We start from the raw sequence: 19,832 nt of genomic DNA on the forward strand, positions 1-19,832 counted from the left end.
TGTGAGTATTAAATACATAGAAGCAGAGAATAGAATGATTGTTACCAGGGGTAGGGAGGGGAGGAAAATGAAGAGAGGGGAGAGATGTTGGTGAAAGGGCACAAAGCTGCAGTTAAGTGGGAGGAATAAGTATAGAGATCTGGTGCACAGCATGACGACTATAGTTAATAATACTGTGTTGAATACTGGAAATTTTCTTAGGGAGTGGATTTCAGGTGCTTTCATCACAAAAGAAATGGTAACTATATGAGATGATATGCTAATTAGCTTGAATGTAGTAAGCATTACACTATGGATATGTGTATCAAAGCATCATGTTGTTTACCTTAAATATATACAGTTTAAAAATGAATAAAATATCATTTTGAAAAAAAAGGAGTAATCGTATAGGAAAATTTTGATAATAGAATTCTCTGAGCACTAAGAACTTTTGGTCATTAAAAGACACCAAGAAGCAATTAGAAAGGCAAGCCAGAGAGTAGGTGAAGTTATTTGCAGTATATAACAAAGGACTCATGTACAGAGTAGATCAGCAACTTTAACAAATCTCATTTCACAAATGAAAACAACCAATAAGCCGATTAGTATATAAGAAGATACTCTACATCATTAGGCATCCAAAAATGCAAATCACATGACTACCAGAGTAGATAGAATTGAAAGGATGGCAGTATGTTGGAAATTCGGGTGGAGAAGAACGTAACTTGTATTCTGCTGGTAGAAAGGAAGATGGTTACTAGCACCTTGGACAGTTCTTTGCCCCTGTATATTAATCAATGTGTGGATATTCCAAGACACAGTCATTCAACTACCAGGTTGAATCAAAAGAAATGCATAGACTATCTACGTTAAAGATGTATGATCGTGTTCATAGCAGCATTATTTACAATACCTCAAACTCGAATACTTAACTGTAGAATGGATAAATAATTTATGGTATATGCATACAATGGAATAACACATAAGAAAATAGAATTTAACTTATGCTACAAGAAACAACCGTGGATAAATTTCACAAACATAATGTTGAACAACGGAAGTTAGACACAAACATGAATATCTTGTGTTAGTACACTCATATAAATTTCATAAACAGTCACAACTAAGCAATGGGATTAGAAGTCTAGATAGTGGTTCTATTTGGCTGGAGGTTATGACCCATAGTAGCTAAGCAGGGGTTTGCGCAGTGCGGTGATGTTTGATTTCTTAACAAAGATAATATTTACATGAATATATTCATTTTTAATGCATCAGCTGGTTCCCTTGTAATATGTATATTTTCTTAGTATCTAACAAAGTGAACCCAGTCCCTGAGAATCCTGCAAGTTTGCCTTCAAAGTTGTTATTAATTTTTAATCAGTCAAACCAGACCACAAGCTTTTGTAGCTTGTCTTTACATATAAATATAAATGTCTATACATATAAATAGCATTTGCCTTCTTTCTAGCCAGAACTTACCACTTTCTCAGCTTCTCCGAAGTGAAGACCGCTTATCATTTTAACTTTTAGAGCGGAGCACATTGGGCATAGCTATTTCACCATTTCTCATATATTAGAATCATCTTTTTATTATAATATAAAAGAATTAGTACATGACTTGGGCTTCTGGATGTAATACAAAATTGATTGTGCCATGAGTTCTGCTGATGGCTCGAATGATGCCATTCTACTCTGATGCTTTCCCCCCACCTTCTCTTATTCATCTGCCTGCAAAAGTCTGGAAGAGGTATGTCCAGATGGAGGAGTGTGTGAGTGTGGGGATACAATGTCCCCCTATAAGCACAATTTTAACAACATATTAATTTCCTTACATTTCAATTATTATTCTTTTTAAGGTCCAAGATTCAGCAAAGTCAGCCTAAATCAGAACTTAACATTTGTATTGCACCAGTGTGGTTTTGTTTTTGCTTTTGCTGTACTTTGCTTTTATATTTATCTGTTCATTTGTCAGGGTTAACATGCCCTTGGTTGTATACAATAACACTATCTCTCCCCAAGGAGAAGTTAATATACTCTATGAAAATATTACTATTATTATATCTGCTCATTTTTTTTTTTTAGATCTCCCAACAATCTAATAATGCTTTATCTATTCTCTTGCTTTGCAGCTTTACTGATTCTTATTGTAAATTTTTACTATCTTCACTATCCACACTTCTTCTACCGTTTGGAAAAGAAATTATTTTTCTCTAAACAAATCATGCTTTAATTGTCAGCAAACAATACTTGCAAAAATGGAAGCTATTATCGCCTTGCTGATTTGTGAATCAATATCCAGGAGACATTTTATCCAAAACACTCAGATCAGATTAACTCTGCAGGTTGGCGTGCTGTCTGGGAATAAGGGAGTGAGATTTAGGGACACTGGCAAGACCAGCCAGTGAGCTCTTCCCCTAATAAAGCGCTGTTTATTCCCTTAATAAAACACTCTATCAAATCTCTTTTAGCTTTTATAATCTGCATAGGGGAGTTCGGCTCTTGATAATGGCAGCCTAGTTTGTGACAGACCAACTTTTGCCCTGAGAACTACTGGAAGAAACTGGACAAAAACAAACAAACAAAACTGAAGATACAAAGAGATCTACCTTTAAGGCAGTGGGTATTTGGGGAACTAAGATCTAAGGAAAAGAAAAAAGCCAAGAGATGTGAGTCTAGCGTTTGGCTCCATTCTCCACTCAAGGCAATGACAATTCTAAAAGCAGTTGCTAAGAGACTGAGAAGAAAAAAAAATTTTTTCCACAGTCCTGTGGGAATGGGAGAAGGAAGCAAAAATGGAGTTTATATTCACCCAGGAGGACAGGTCCTTGAAATCAGTAAGGGTTTCTATTGGGTCCCTTGTATCTCCACACAAGATTATAGGTGAACCAGAAACCAGCAATCACTAATACGGAAACATCTAATTTAAAATCTACTCAGTTCCCAGTTAGATTAAGGAGATCATCTCTAATTCAGCTGTCTTCCTGAAGCAGAAGTAAATCCTTATTCCATGTTTTTAGGTAAATATACAGGATTCAATAAATAGAATTTGACATAGAAGAAGAAAAGACTAAGAACCAAAGAAAAAAACATATAATAAAAACAAATGCAGAAGAAAAGCAACTAAAATATCAGATATATACCTTGAAATAATGATAGTTAAAATGTCCAAAACATTAAAAAAATAAGAGAATTGGCAGAGAACTAGAAACTCTAATAAACTACACAATGAAAGTTCTAGAAATGAAACCGTACAAAACCGAGACCAATGCTAGATGTAGTTTGAGAGATAGTTTAGGTGGAAGGGTGAGAATAAAATACCAAGAATGAAGCGGAGAGTGAAAAAAGTATGACAAATACTAAAAAGATTTTTCTTTTAATTTTTAAGTTTTTGGCCATGCCACACGGGATGCGGGATCTTAGTTCCCCGGCCAGGGATCAAATGCACACCCCCTGCAGTGGCAGCGTGGAGTCTCAACCACTGGACCACCAGGGAAGTCCCTAAAAAGAATTTAAAAGAGATACTGGACTTGGGTAGAATTCTGACATATGTGTAATTGTAGTCCCAGAAAAGAGGAGAAACATAATGGGGCAGAAGCAATATTTGAAAATATAATGGCACTCCGTTTTCCAAAATTAGGGAAAAACATTAAGCTACACTTTTAAGAAATGATATAAACCTCAAACAGGATAATCACTAGAAAACCATATCTAAACACTGCTAAAATTCAAAGACAAATAGAAAATCTTAAAAATCAGCCGGAAAAAAAATATGCATTACCTTCATAGCAAGAACACTAAGAATGATAGCTGGGAAACCAAAATACAACTATTTTTCATTATTTCTAAAAAGTACTAAAAGAAAAGAGTAGTCAATATAGAAGTCTCTACCCAGTAAAAATATCTTCCAGAAAATGGAGATAAAACATTTTTAAACAGACAAAATTTGAGAACTCTGTCATCACAGACCTTCACTAAAAGTAATACAAGTGTTCTCATGCAGAGGGAAAATGATATTCAAGGCAGAAGAGCAGATGAAAGTGAGAGTAGAAGTCATTATTGGGTATACAGTTTCAGTTTTACAAGATGAAAAGGGTTATGGAGATGGATGGTAGTGATGGTTACAGAGCATGATGTATATATTTAATATCACTGAACTGTACACTTAAAAATGATTAATATGGTAAATTTTCTGTTATGTGTATTTTACCACTATAAAAAAAATTTGAAAAAAAAGTACACACACGCACAAACACAAAACAATGAGGAATAACAACAAATAATCAGCACCCACCAGCAGCTTAAAAAATAGAATGTTCTGGTAACTGGTACATCACTGATGAGTCAGTGAACTCATGGTTCACTGGCTTGTTTTCTGCCATTGGATTAACACACAAGGGACACCAACTGGGCCATGAATGCAACGCAACTTTTATAGCAGTCCTTTCCTTCTTAATGAACAGCCCTTTCCTTCTTAATGAACAGTCTTTGCCTAAAATTTTTTTAAAAAGTAAATCATTATGTTTTAAATTTATTTTTTATTGAAGTATAGTTGAATTACAATGTTGTGTTAATTAGTGCTGTACAGCAAAGTGACTCAGTTATACATATATATACAGTCTTTTTCATATTCTTTTCCATTATGGTTTATCACAGGATATTGAATACGGTAAGTCCCCTAAATACGAACCTTCAAGTCGCGAACTTTCAAAGATGCGAACCTGTGTTCTCATGTCCAATCACGTAAGTTAGTTCACGTGTCTGTAAGATTACTGTACGGTAAGATGAAAAATGTTTTCTTTATTTTTTGTGTTTGTTTTTTATTATTATTTGTGTGAAAAGTATTATAAACCTATTACAGTACAGTACTATAAAGCCAACTGTGTTAGTTGGGTACCTAGGCTAACTTTGTTGGGCGTCTGAGCAAATTGGAGTTATGAACACGCTCTTGGAGCAGACCTCCTTTGTATGTAGGGGACTTACTATATAGTCAGTTCCCTGTGCTATATGGTGGGACCCTGTTGTTTATCCATTCTATATATACCAGTTTGCATCTGCTAATCCCAAACTCCTAATCCATCCCTCCCCCACCCCCTCTCCCTCTTGGCAACCACAAGTCTGTTCTCTGTGTCCCTGAAGTAAATCATTATTGATTACATGGAACAGCACATCATAACGTCTTGTGGAATTTGACATCCACATACAAGAAAAGATTCGACATGAACAACAGTCTATGAGCCAGAGAAAGGGAAAAGCTCTCTGAGGCCCATGCATTGACCAGGATGAGGTAAAAGTATTCATTTAAATTGGACTTGAATGAATTGAGTGCATGCTGTCACTTTAGAGAAACTTCTAAAAAAATAATAGAAGAATAGACTAACTCACAAGCTCATAGAGGGTAAATGCAATAATAAGATAAATAGTAAATCAAGCAATTTTATCATTGGTTTCCCCAGAAGAAAAGCCTGAAGGAAAAGACTTGTGAGCTGATTGTTTCTTGGGAATGTGTGCCCCAGGAGCAGGAGTTCATGGCAGGAGCTGCGGCAGGGAAGGAGAGAAAGCTAGTCTAGGCATGTGTTACTAACTTACCCACCACGATGAGGGACAGGGCTGTATCGTACGTGCCGGGACTGTCTGAGGAGACCTGATGAAATAAAGGTTACAGCTGTGCACCTGGGTGTAGAAAGGGATGAACGAGGATTCATCCTCTGCCGCATTGCTTAAAGGTGGCCCTGTAGGCATTAGCTCCTCTGAACCCTTGGATTCTCAAGGGTGTCTAGAACTGCAGCTTAGGGAAGTTCCTTCTCAGGCAGTGAGAGGTAAGCGGTACAAGCAGCCTCAAGGCAAGGCATCCTCTGGTATCACCTGCGGGAAGCTGGTCAAAGTCTTCCTGAAATTGACTTGTGAAGCAGTAGTTAGAGAAAGAAATAGGACGAGTTAGATTTTGAACAGGTGGGCGAGAGGCTCTGTTATAGGAGTTGGGGTGTTGTTTCTGGAGAACCCCCCAAGTCTCTTTGTTCAGGCCCTACAGAGCCTGTGACCTACTCAGTTTTCTTTCCACAAAGCTCTACTTTGTGATCCAGAGTGTGTGTCTCTCGTATGCAACTAAAATTCCTGACTGCTGGGAAGGAGAACACTGAATATTCAGGCATCTCCTTGACTTCAAAGAACCAAACATTTAAAGGAATATCAACGAGAAATAATTAAGATTCCTCAGTAGAGACATTACAACAGAAGGTAGCTTTATGAGTTACATTTGGATCTCACATTAAACATCTGGAGAATTATAAGTACTTGGAGAACTGAAAGAGTTATCTGGTGAAACCAGTTTCTGAACAGAGAGCCATGTGAGCTCAGATACCAAAAGAGAATGTTCTAGGTGTGGAAAGGAAGATATAGTCAAATGTTGATGTAGGGAAGGTACCTCAAGCTGTAGGAACAGTATCTGGACTGCCCTTCAGAATATATTCAGGCTTAAGCATTATATCTAAATACAAGAGAAATACTTTAAAAGTCCTTTTGTACAAAAACAATTAACATGAAAGAGTAAAAATTTAACTTGGAGTGGGGGTAATATGTTCAAAAAAGAGAATGCATAAAATTATACATCTTTAATTTGCTGTTCTCCCTTTACATTAATTATCACTAACCTTTGAAATGGAAGGAGAAAAATATTTGGCCCTAATTTTCTTTTTTGGTGGTGTCTTTGTCTGCTTTTGGTATCAGGGAGATGGTGGCTTCATAGAATGTCTTTGGGAGTGTTCCCTCCTCTTCAGTTTTTTGGAAGAGTTTGAGAAGGATGGGTGTAAGTTCTTCTTTGTATGTTTGGTAGAATTCGCCTGTAAAGCCATCTTGTCCTGGACTTTTGTTTGTAGGGAGTTTTTAAATTACAGATTCTATTTCACTTCTAGTGATTGGTCTGTTCAAATTATCTATTTCTTCTTGAGTCAATTTTGGTGGGCTGTATGTTTCTAGAAACTTGTCCATTTCTTCTAGGTTGTCAGATTTATTGGCAGGAAAGAGAAAAATATTTAAGTGAAAGTGGAAGCATAAGAAGTGGGATAAGAGTTTCTTGTGATTTAATGATCATTTAAATTTCCAAATTTGTAAAATAATCCGAGTTAGTATACTAAAAGAATGAATAAAGCCATGTTTCTGGTGATGGAGTGGGCCGGGGGGAGGCTATTTACTGGAAGATGGGAATTAGGTAGAATCTCCCACAAATGACTGTTCATTCAGAGCTCCACAAATAAGATGGAAAATTATGTAATTTAAGGAGCACCTAAAAGAGCAGGCAACATTTAGGTTACAGCATAGAAGAGTAGAAATGGGGAAATACTTGCAAAATTGTCATGTGAAGGACAAAGCGCCCATCTTTTAAGTGTTTATGTAACAGAGATCCTCATCTTTTCTAGATATCTAGGAGAATTACAGTATCTCACGGCCTGAGCCTAGACCAAGGAGTGGAGAAGTGCCTTTCTCATATACTTTCATCCTCTCTTATGTCTCTTTTACCTAAAGGTTGGCTTAAAAAATTAATGTCTGTGTCAGTAATGGTTTTCCATGAAAAATAAAATGCTTCTTCAGGTAGAGATGAGAGTTGAGTGTCCTGGGTACCTGAGCCCTGGAACCAGCCAACCTGTGCTGGAAACCAGCCTCCACTTACCACCTGTGTGACCTGAGGAAAATTAGGTGAATTCTGAGTGTCTCAATCTCCTCATCTATAAAATGGGGATAATAATGTATCTTTTTCTAAAGCTGAAGTATAATTATGAATGTAAAGCACTTAGAATAAGCAATTCCACTTCCAGGTTATATACCCAAAAGAATCGAAAACTACATTTGTGTACACCCATGTTCACAGCAGCATTATTCACAATAGCCGAAAGGCAGAAACCACCCAAGGTCCATCCACGGATGAATGGATAAACTAAATGTGATCTAGCCATACAGTGGGATATTATTCAGCCTTATAGAGGAAGGAAATTCTGATACAAAAGGACAAATATTGTGTGATTTCACTTTAGGAGGTACCCAGAATAGTCCAATTCAGAGACAGAAAGCACAATGGTGGGTGCCAGGGGCTGGTGGAAGGAGGAATGGGGAGTTATTGCTTAGCGGGTGCAGGGTTTGAGTTTGGGAGAATGAAAGGGTTCTGGAGGTGGGTAGTGGTGATGGTTGCCCAACAGCGTGCACGTCATTAATACCACCGAACTGTGCACTTGAAGATGGCTATAATGGTAAATTTTATGTAGTGTGTGTTTTACTATAATTTTTGAAAATGCTTCCGCTAATGCTTAGAGCAGTGGTTGTCAGTCAGGTGTCAGGACTAGCCACAGTGTCGGCCTCCCCTGGGACCTGTTAGGAAAACAGATTCTCGGGCCCCATTCCCAATCAACTAAATCCTAGACTTCGAGGGTGGAGCCCAGCCTTGTGTTCCAACAAGCCTTCTAGGTCACGCTGATGAATGTGAATGTTAAAGTTTGAATTTTACAGGAGAAGACAGCTATAAGCAGTTGCCAAATGCTAGCTATCATGACATCACTCATCTTCCTTTTCTGTAGTCTTTAGGCTTCCTTGATTTATTACCCAGGAAACATTTGTGCTTTTGTTTAATTCCGTATTTGCCTTCTTGATAATACCTACTGTGATGTCTCAGCCGAAATGGCTAACAGAAGAAGGAAATATTTAGGGATAAACCATACAGTAAGTTATTGGCTGGTGGAGGCATCTCCCCAAGGCTTATCTTTCATGTATTTGAGTAACAGATAGACCAGAGGTCGTTTCCATAGTAACGCATACTCTGCAATTTATAAATTGCAGAATGTAGAAGGAAATTACTGAAAATGCCTGTGGAAACTAAAGTTTTTCTGAAGAATGTTTGTAATACCATAAATTGGCATGTTCCCTCTCATGATAAACCTAGAGGTTATGGGTTATTTAAATGGGTTGTAAGCATCTGGGGGGCCATTGTAATCCTCATTAAACTTCCACTAACCGTAGAGACCTCTTTATTCTTAAAATGAACATGCTGTGAAGGAACTCATTGCAAAATACCCAGACTGTGACAGACATTAACCTCCTACATCAATAGCTTCTACTTTTACCAAACTCCAGTAAAACCTAGGAATTCTCAACTCGAAGTACTTTCCTTCTGCAATCAAGTTTGCTTTTTGCGAACCCATAGATCACATCACTTTCCCTGTTCTGAACAAAACCTAAACCAGATTCCTTTCCCTCATTTTCGTCAGGCCTCCAAATTGGTAAACTCTTTCTTTACTCGATTCTTGGTAACTAAAGGTTGTTTCTTCAGGAAAGTAAGCTCTCAGAACATGCAGCTAACCCTGGTTTTTGCAGGGGCTAACAACGTGTACTCAATATTTTGGAGGAATGACTCTATAATGGATGTCTATCAATGGAGTGCTGGACCCCATCAGTGGATCTGAAAGCTTGTCTTGGTGTAATTTCAGGCCACCTGTGATGATGTGTCCCGAAGTGTGTGTCTTAGGGCTCTGGGCTGGAGCCAGTGAGACTTATTTTGAGCTCAGCTCTGCCACTTATTATGTGGCCTCCTGCAGGTCACCTGGGCCTCAGTTTATGTATAAATTAGACTAGATTCTCCCTAAGTTTCCTTCTAAATCTAAAGGTGTTATGACACTTCCCCCCAACCCACAAGGGGAAGTTTCTAAAAGCAAGCTGGATGTTCATAATTAGTGACTAGTGACTCAGAGGGAAAATAAATATAAAAAATGGTTTCTGATTCATGGTCAGATTTCACTGGAGGAATCAAAATGAAGCAAAACTCTGAGTGCCCATTAAAGGATAATTTGGTTTTGGGAAGGACATAGACCTATATATACAAAACCATCTTTAGAAACGTCACCTAGAGATGACCCTCTGAGCCCTGTGTATGAGGATTCCACCAAACTGAAAGGGACCTTCTGAGGAAGGGGAAGGTGGTGGCTTCATTCGTAATAGCTAAATAATGCAAAACCTGAGTGTCATTTATGTTTTGTAGAGGGGTCAGATTTGATCCTGCTCAAATTGAAATGTTCAGCAGAAGTAGTTGTTTTGTGTTTTTTGTTTTCTCAAGTGTTCTATAACTTGTTTTGGATCCCAACTCCTAAAAGTAGCAATCTATGGCAAGGAGATCAGGAACCCACAGGATGATTTAAAAGCAAACAAATTCAAGGCAACAGTTTCTTCCAGTTCAAACCCGTCTCTTTCTGTTAATTCTAGTTCATTAGGAGAAAGAACCAGCAAAGTTTAAATCCCTTTTTCTGCCTGTTTCTCCATAGTCTATGTTTCCTTTTTACCTCCTTATTCCCAAGAGGGCTGCTGGGTGAAGAGGGAGACTTAAAAATCCTAATGATGTATGAAGTCATCCTCTATTCCCTCTGCTGTCCCCCTACATGTGAAGCCTGCTGAAGCTCCTGGTAGGTCTCCCTTTGAGTGGCTTATCTTTCCTGCTACTGATTGGGGGGCTGTTGATGATGTCTGGTACCCACTGCTGTTTCTAGCCTTTGCCTCCAGTTAAAAGGCCCCCACTCCCTACCGTATCCTTGTCCCACCCCGAGACCTCCACAGGTCACTGGCTGAGGGTGTCCTTGATGTCCTCCTGATCGCAGCACATGGGAACCCCTGGGGATTGTGCTGGGCAATGACATCTGTGGGGCTTGGACTCAGGGCGCTATCGCAAGCCTTTTATCCAGGACCACTTTTCACCCTGTGCTCTGTGTAGCTCTCACAGCATCTGAGTGATGACGTGCAGTTGGCACCCTCAGCGGGGAGTTCTGGTATAGTTTCTGTCACTCACATCCCCCTTGACCTAGTCCCAGGGGCAAGAAGGATGGTGGTCCTCTCTCCAGGTTCAGGTCAGGACACTGAACCTCGTAATGGCACCACTCTCTTTCCATCAACAGAAGCTCCTTGCTTTTTCATCCTGACGATAGGGATTTCACATTCAAGCAGTCTTCCATTCGACCTGCTGCCCTACATCATTACTCACAGTGAAACTCCATACTCTGAATCATCCTGGCTTAGTTCTTACAATGCAGGAGAAAGATTTTGAATTTAGTTTACCCTCTTCTCATGAACAAAGCCTATTCATCCGTCAAAAGCTATTAGATCACTTGGGCTCAAACGTCGTAGTTAAAAGTCAAATGCAGAATAACTGATGCTGGGTGTTTTCCTCTATCTTTTAACAATCTGATCTTCCTTGATGCAACACATGCCTTGGGCCACATAGAAAAATATCTGACACTGATTGGGAGGCTACTCTGTGCTAGGTTGTGTTCTAAGCCCTTGTTATATTGATTGAGTTAATTCTCTCAACCATACTAGGAGACAGGTACCATTAATACCCCCATTTTGCAGAGGAAACTGAGGTTTAAGTGAATTAGAAAACTTGGCCAACAGCATGTATCTAGCAAGTGATGGAGCTACTATTTTGGGAAAGTGCCACCCCAAGAGCCATAATGAATTCATTTTTATGAGCTATATGTACTGTTTATTTGTGATATATGTTTAATTATTATATATGTTGATATTTATTATTTGTAATATCTATTATGATCTATTTCTATGCATTATATATCATAAATATATATTATTTATTATATACTTCCTATTTATATATTGATTTCCATATATATATACATAAAATGTACTCAATACTAAAGGGTTTAGTACTTAATTAGCCAATTATTCTCTTCTTTTTGTTTTCATATTTTTAAGGCAGAACAACCACCTTCATGGCTCTCTTGGATGGTAAGCGGAAAAGGAGCCGTTCAGGTTAAAGCAGGGAAAGAGAGCGGCGTTGTCTGTGGGTCAGTGATAGTGGCCAGTCCAGTTTACCTCCTCCAGGGCAGCTCTGCTGACCCCGAATTCTTCTCAGATTTCAGTTTGAAACCCCTCTCCCTGCAGGTGGCCTTCTCACCATCGTAGTACCTCCTGAGGCATAAGTCAAAATCCAGTTGCCAGGGACTCCCCTGGCGGTCCAGTGGTTAAGACTTTGCCTTCCAGGGCAGGGAGAGTGGGGTTCGATCCCTGGGGGAACTAAGATCCCACATGCCTGGCGGCCAAAAAACCAAAACAGAAAACAGAGACAACATTTTAACCAAAATTCGATAAAGACTTAAAAAAAAAAAAAGAATCCAGGTGCCAGGACTGGACTGGGTAGACCAGTAGACCATCCAGTTTAGTTTGTAGACCATCCAGTTTAGTTTTTGACTGGATGGGGGCCCACAGGTGAGCACTTGAGCTGCAAGCTGTAACCTCCACCCCTTGACTTTCCACTTCTGTCCGTATTTGGAGGCCCCTGAGGCCCCCAAAGCAGAGAGTGCCAAGTTGAAGTTAGTATTCCCACTTATTTTGTTCCCAGGGCGTGCTGTGTTTGGTTGCTGTGTTATGACAGTGTGTTCCCACAGTCTAAGCCCTTGCTTTCCACCTTCACTTACTTACCTGAACTGAATGGCCCCTGACAGCTTTTCTGTGTGCAGCCTTGACCCCCAGGCACTTCCTGATAAGCCTGAAATTAGGGTCAGGGGTGTCAGCTCGTACACACTGCCATGTCACATGCTCTGTGAGGCAGTGACTATATTTTGTTCACTTTTATGTCCCCGGCACGCAGTACACTACTTGGGACATGGCAAGCACTCCACGCGTGTTTCTTCAATTGTTAATTAACTAATGGCACTAGCTTGTGCTCTTATCAGTTGATTTAAATGTCAGTGCATTAACTATCCTGAAGAAGCAGATGTGGTTTTACATGCTTAATTTATAAGGAGGAAGCCTTTTGATGATCATGGGTTTTGTTTTAAAATCTTAAAAAAAAAAAAAAATTAGGGGGATTTAGTGATTTGATGAACCGTGGAATTAATTGCTTGCTCTCCCCAATTTCCATCATCTCTCCCGAGTCCAGTCTGTTAAAGATGCTTTTGACAGCTCTGACACGTTGTTTTACATCTTAACTAGCAGGTCAACTCACCTTCCTTGTGAACAAGGAACCGTCTTTTATGTTTGTTTTCCTTATTCCAGTGTAATTCTATGGAAACAAAGCTATCAGCTGTCATTGTTTTTCTATCATTATAATTTCAAGTGACGTTATAACAAGCTTTTTCGGCCCTCTGGGATACTTAGAAGTATTCATTAACCTCATATCACAAAGTATAGCTCTCTTAAAACTAAAAATGCAAATATTTCATTAGCTTATTTTTCTCATGGTTAGTTATCATTAATGATAGAAGTTTTGTGAGTCAAGTGACATTTTTACAAAAGAAGAAAATGTGTGTGCTCTTAACCACATCAAAGCTATTTTAAATAATAGGTATGTCAACTCAATGTCCAAATAACTTCAAATTATCAAATGTTAAAGGCAAGAAATAGTTCATCAGTTTGAAGTCATGCCCAATTTATCTACATTCTAGTATTGCCTTTTCTTTTGCACTGGATTTGGGCAAATATTCTCAAGGATAATTAAAGACAGGTGACATACCTGGCCCTTACTATTAATTTGATACCAGAGTTACCCCAAATAGGAGAAAACATTATCCTGCTAATGGTAATATCATATAGTGCCTTGCTTTCTATTTTTTATATATCATTTTTCCACCAATATTCAGTTTTTGAGTAACAGGTCCTAGACACTACAGCAATTAAATCCAACTTTCCACAAACCTACATGGCCATAGGGCAAGTAAGAGGCCAGAGCCAAAGATTCAGAATCAGGTTGGTTAGATTTTTTTTTTTTTTTTTTTTTTTTTAGAAATTTTATGGACACTATTTTTTTTTTTTTAATTTTTAAAATTTATTTATTTATTTATTTATGACTGTGTTGGGTCTTCGTTTCTGTGCGAGGGCTTTCTCTAGTTGTGGCGAGCGGGGGCCACTCTTCATCGCAGTGCGCGGGCCTCTCACTATCGCGGCCTCTCCTGTTGCGGAGCACAGGCTCCAGACCTGCAGGCTCAGTAATTGTGGCTCACGGGCCCAGTTGCTCCGCGGCATGTGGGATCCTCCCAGACCAGGGCTCGAACCCATGTCCCCTGCATTGGCAGGCAGATTCTCAACCACTGCGCCACCAGGGAAGCCCCAGGTTGGTTAGATTTTTGTCTGTGCCTGTTCCTCCTTGCCATTTTGCTTCTATATACAAATTGTTAATTCACTGTTTAGTTTAACCATGTTCCAGGTAAATTGTGCATTAAGTATTTTAGGCCCTACACAGATTCGCCATTTACCACGTAGTGGCTGTACTAAACCTCACAAATGTATTTTAAAGGAAGAGAAATAGCTATATTCTTTGTGCACCACTAACATTCCCTATCATCTTAAATTTTTTCCAGTTATTTAATTTCTACCCCTGGGAAAGGCACAATCTTTCATATAATGAATACTATGAAATCAGAGGAATGCCATTTCTCTCTCAGACCAATTTTCATTAAGTTGAAAATATAGATTGACCCCAAAAAACTTCTCCTGCTTTCAGTTGTAATCTCTTAGAAAAAAAAGCTACAAAGTCTCATTTGCAATTTACGATGTCTTTCTGAAAGGCCACCATTCACTGAAATGCCACATTCAGAGATGCTTTATTTCTTTCATTCCGATGGCTTTTAATAAGTACATTCACAGCCACTGCAACAGTTTCTCTAAGAATGTGTTGAGACTTAAATAAATAATATACCTGAGTGTGTGTTTTGGGCGGGGGGCGGGTACTGAAATCACTTTCAGAAGTTCACAAGACCGTTCTAGATAATCACCTTCCCAAATACCTGAGAGGAGGTAAATGAAACAAAACTCTTATCACACCCCGTACCATTCAGAAAGCATGGCCACATTTAGTGTTGCTATTTTCATTTTTATATAATCAAGAGTTTCCACTAGGATAAGTGGATATTATTCGGTTTTGGAACTGCACTTCAGGGCAATTTATTTCCATTGCTGGATTAAAAACATCGATTGGCCTGCATGATCCTGCCTCTGTGACCCCCATCAGCCTCTCTTTCCCACTCACAAAGTTTTCTGTGGTCTGGTCACCACTGTTTCCTTTCCTCCTACTTCTTTTTTTTTTAAATTAATTAATTTATTTTTGCTGCGTTGGGTCTTTTTTTTTTTTTTTTTTTTTTTATAAATTTATTTATTTATTTTTGCTGTGTTGGGTCTTCGTTTCTGTGCGAGGGCTTTCTCTAGTTGCGGCGAGCGGGGGCCACTCTTCATTGCGGTGCGCGGGCCTCTCACTATCGCGGCCTCTCTTGTTGCGGAGCACAGGCTCCAGACGCGCAGGCTCGGTAGTTGTGGCTCACGGGCCCAGTTGCTCCGTGGCATGTGGGATCTTCCCAGACCAGGGCTCGAACCCGTGTCCCCTGCATTGGCAGGCGGACCCTTAGCCACTGCGCCACCAGGGAACCCCTCCTCCTACTTCTGACTCAGTATTTTTGCATATGGTGTTCTGTCAACTTGGAGGACTCTCCCCCTCCTCTTCTTTGTCTTTGTACCTTAAATGTTACTTTCTCCATGCAGCATTACATAAACCAAGAAGTTAGGTGTCACGCCATTACCTGCTCTTGTAGCACCATGCAGAATCTTTCATTACACACAGATCAATTGTAATTAATGAGAAGTGTAATGTCCTCCTCCTCCTCCATGTGCTCCCATCACTACAAGCGTTTCCGCCACACTGTCCTCTTAATGTTATGTTTTAGTAGCTCAGTACTCATCGATATCCCCCACTGTGCCGTGAGCCATGTGAAGACAGGGCTGCCCTATCCTAACCGTATCTTCATCTTTTTATGTGGAGAGTATCACAGTCATTGGCACAAAAGTAGATCCACAATGAGTATTTAGTGAATGAATGAAACAAACTTGAACTTAACGCCCTGCAACTGCCTAGTTCAGCTCCCCTTGAGGTTGTACTGGACGACTGAAAGATTTCCCAGCCTCAGCACTATTTTTTTTTTTATAAATTTATTTATTTATTTATTTTTGGCTGTGTTGGTTCTTCGTTGCTGTGCACAGGCTTTCTCTAGTTGCTGCAAGCGGGGGCTACTCTTCATTGCAGTGCATGGGCTTCGCATTGCAGTGGCTTCTCTTGTTGTGGAGCATGGGCTCTAGGTGCGTGGGCTTCAGTAGTTGTGGCGCGTGGGCTCAGTAGTTGTGGCTCGCGGGCTCAGTTGCTCCGGGGCGTGTGGGATCTTCCCAGACCAGGGCTCGAACCCGTGTCCCCTGCACTGGCAGGCGGATTCTTAAGCACTGTGCCACCAGGGAAGTCCCAGTCTCAGCACTATTAACATTTGGGTTAGGTAATTATTTGGGGGGGGCGGGTGTGTGTGTGTGTGTGTGCGTGTTAGTGGGAGGGTGCTGTTCCGTTCATGGTAAGATGTTCAGCAGCATGCATGGCTTCTCTCCACTACATACCAGTAGCACCTCCCCGACTCCTGACAATCAAAAATGTCTCTAGATGTTACCAAACATGGTCTTGGGTATCAAAATTGCTCCCTTGAGACATACTTAATAATCCAATACATGCCTTCCTCTGACCAAAATCAGTCACATTGACAAAATAATAAAATCTTACTATCAATAATAATAAGACAAATTCCAGTTGTATCTCTAACTTGCCTAAATACCTTTCGCTGGGTCACCATGTCTACAGAATTTATAACGTGTGCTGTAAATAATGGCGTTGTCGAAAGCAGGATCTGAAATATCCGCATTGTACTTACTGTCTCTGCCATGAGTTGCTACTTTGACCTTCAGCAGGTGCTTAGACCTCCCTGGATTCCAAGTTCTTCATTCCAAAAGCTAGGCTAAATGATTTATACTATTTTTCTCACTCCAAAATTCTTAGATTCTTTATACAATTCAGTTACCCATGCGAATTGGCAAACACTGTCTTTACACATTTAGCACTATGTTCAGGCAACACCTATTGTTTAAAATGTTTTAAAAAATCACATCTGGATGCTATCTAAGAATTCAGAGATTGCCTGAAATATTTTTCTTATGAGGTACCAAGAAACCCTATGCAACACTTTGCATAGTATATTATTTAGAAAATAAAGTGTGTTCTTTCTCTAATAGACTTCAAGTAGTAGAGTGCTATGCTGTTGAAAGATGGGACCCTTAATCTTGGTAACTTATTACGTGGCTTTGGGGAAGTGATTTTATTTCTGTGAACCTACTTTCTCCCATCTGTAGGTTAGAAGTTATAACGGTACCTCATATGGTTGTTGTGAGGTTTAGGGTTTGGTACAATGCCTCATGCATAGTAAGTGTTCAATAAATTTTACTGCTTTTCTTTTTTTAACTAATTCTAAGACATTTTTTAGCAATGGCAACTGCTTTAATCAGCAGCTTTTTCTCTTAGTGCCACATGTAAGAAATGTTTACCTTGTAGTCAACGGCATCAGAGATAGGAGATTAGTATTACGAGCTTTTTGGTCCACACATTATATGAGCTCATAGTGTCCAACAGTATAGGAGCTCAATATAAATTTGTTGCATTAAATATCATGCATCAGTACACATACATGTTTCAGCGATGTGTGGGCATAGGTTGTTCTACTTTATGGAAAAATGAAGTTTTATTCACCTGTATGGAAACCAACAAAAGTCACTTCCTGTTTATGACCTAGATGGTCAGATTAAAAATCTCATTCTAAAGTTATCCTCATTTGCATAGGATGTCCTTTACTTGTAACATTTAATTAATATCATAACTCATCAAAGGTGCTGAATAATAATATATGCCACTATCCCATTTGGCTAATCCCAAAGGGGCATATGTTTATTTAGATTTCCCATACCAGAGAGATTAAGGCCTGAAGATGCTGCATTAGAACCTACAGCTACCTTTGTTTATTTTTCCCAAGGCTGCTAATTATGTTCTCAAAATATGATTAGTTGAAGCAATTTGTATGCAAAGCGCATCCTATCGTACAATGCCTTTATATCTTTGTCATGTGGCTGCTTAGCCCATATAACCTAACAGTAACCCATTATCAAGAAAGATGATCTGGGACTTCCCTTGCGGAGGAGTGGTTAGGAATCCCCCTGGCAATGCAGGGGACACGGGTTTGTGTCTTTGTCTTCATTATGTTTTCTGGACAACCGCACACGGTTACGGTATGGAACATTCCTTATTCCTTTGGCCCAGACGGCTCTGTTGAGCCTGGTGTCAGTGCATACATCTGGAGTTCCCATCTCCTTCATGGCAAGTTTCTGGATTTCTTTGAGTGCCTGAGGGGCATGCTTCTGGAAACCCACTCCATGGGGGTGGATACTGTGAATGTTGACAGTATATTCTCTGGTCACCACCTCGTTGATGGCGGACCGGCCCTTCTCGAAGCCCTTCTTTGTGGGAGCCATCCTGCCAGGCCGGGGTCGGAAAGCAACAATTTTTATTTTAAATCATGAAGTTTTGAGGTGGTTTGCTATGCAGGAGCAGAGACATGGTATAGAAAGTAGTACCTGGAAGTGGGATGTTGCCATAGCAAAGATCTAAAATATGTGGCATTGGGAAGAAGGAAACTACTTAGCTAAGTTGACCCAAAAAAAGGACCAGGAGCTTGGTTGGCAAAGGCTTGGGAAGTGGTGAGAAAAATTTTATTGGATGTTGAAAAAAATGATGACCCATTGTTTATGGACAAAATTGTCGCTTCTGTTTAGTAGAAAATGGAAACAATGTATCTAAACGCACAGCATCTCATCAACTGTGGTTGCCCACTGTGAGTTTAAGAAATGATTTTTCACTCTAATCTTGTGATAATTATCCATAAAAGCGGCCAAGTTTGCTTGAATTGCTTTGTAAAATTTCATACACATTTGTCACTCTTTATGCTTTAGCCTGGAAACTTATTTTAACAATTACATCAATTTATTTAATAGATTGGTTTTCTTATTTGTTTTACAAAGTTCATCACATAGTGTTTTTCTTGTGGTTTGCTTGCTTATTTGTATTTTGCCTCCGTACTACCTGATTTAAATTGTTTAGGCATCTAAATGCATCTTCTCAAGAAATCCTTCATTTGCTTCTGTGTAAAATTATCCTAAGTACCACCAGAATTACCCATAATATTGTTTAGTGCTAGAGGAATTTTAAAGAAAACGCAGACTCAATTTTTATTTCATGTTCAGTCAGCACTTTTACATAAGTATTACAGAAGCCGAGTTCTCTCTCAAAGATGGGTAGAAATATCAACATAGGCTAAGAATGGGGAAGAATAAATAATGTAAATCTTCAAAATCATCCTTTTTAGGAGTTTTATTATTTTTATTTATCTGTTACGCATAGGTATTCTGTATGTTATACAAGTATATTAGAGAACTGAACTCTGTGGCATCATGATCTCAATAATTAATCTCTATAATTAATAGCCTTTAAAATTTGAAAAAATAAATATAATTATAATAAAATATGTAAATAGATAAGCCAAGTATATTTCAAAATCTTACCAAAAAATACATTTGTTTTTTATTTCCCTGAGAGCAAGTTAGTGCTTCTGAGAATGACGGATTCATGTTTAGGTGGATGACTTTCACTCTGTACACACTCACTACATCTATTTAAGATCAATAACATTTCTGAATATTTTTAAGGAACAAAGAAGATTTGCCTTGACGATGATTTCCTTTTCAAGCTTGTATCTATTTGAAGGGATATATTTAAATCATGTCAATATTCATGTTGTCCACATACAGTTGTTGTTTGCTGATATAAAGCAGATCACCCTTGAGCTGGTGTTTCACTCATATCATAGAAGTGCTAGAGAAGCCTGAAATTTTATCTGTAGGTACACATTTTTTAAATTATTTTATTTTTACATTGAAGTATAGTTGATTTACAATGTTTCTGGTGTACAGCA

At 39.1% G+C, this 19,832-nt stretch overlaps 1 protein-coding gene across 1 annotated transcript; it reads right to left on the bottom strand.

The window, feature by feature from the left end:
• Window positions 1-18,009: 18,009 nt before the first annotated feature.
• On the bottom strand, window positions 18,010-18,336 carry LOC137752352 (large ribosomal subunit protein eL31-like). Its single transcript, XM_068527087.1, has one exon. The coding sequence runs from the start codon at window positions 18,334-18,336 to the stop codon at window positions 18,010-18,012; it is 327 nt and encodes a 108-aa protein (XP_068383188.1).
• Between the last annotated feature and the right edge of the window lie 1,496 nt (window positions 18,337-19,832).

The sequence above is a fragment of the Eschrichtius robustus genome, chromosome 19, assembly GCF_028021215.1.
Source record: "Eschrichtius robustus isolate mEscRob2 chromosome 19, mEscRob2.pri, whole genome shotgun sequence".
Taxonomy (NCBI): Eukaryota; Metazoa; Chordata; class Mammalia; order Artiodactyla; family Eschrichtiidae; genus Eschrichtius; species Eschrichtius robustus.

Bases quoted from the DNA above. Each gene is read 5' to 3' on its own strand.
- LOC137752352 (XM_068527087.1), bottom strand. From the start codon at position 18,336: ATGGCTCCCACAAAGAAGGGCTTCGAGAAGGGCCGGTCCGCCATCAAC.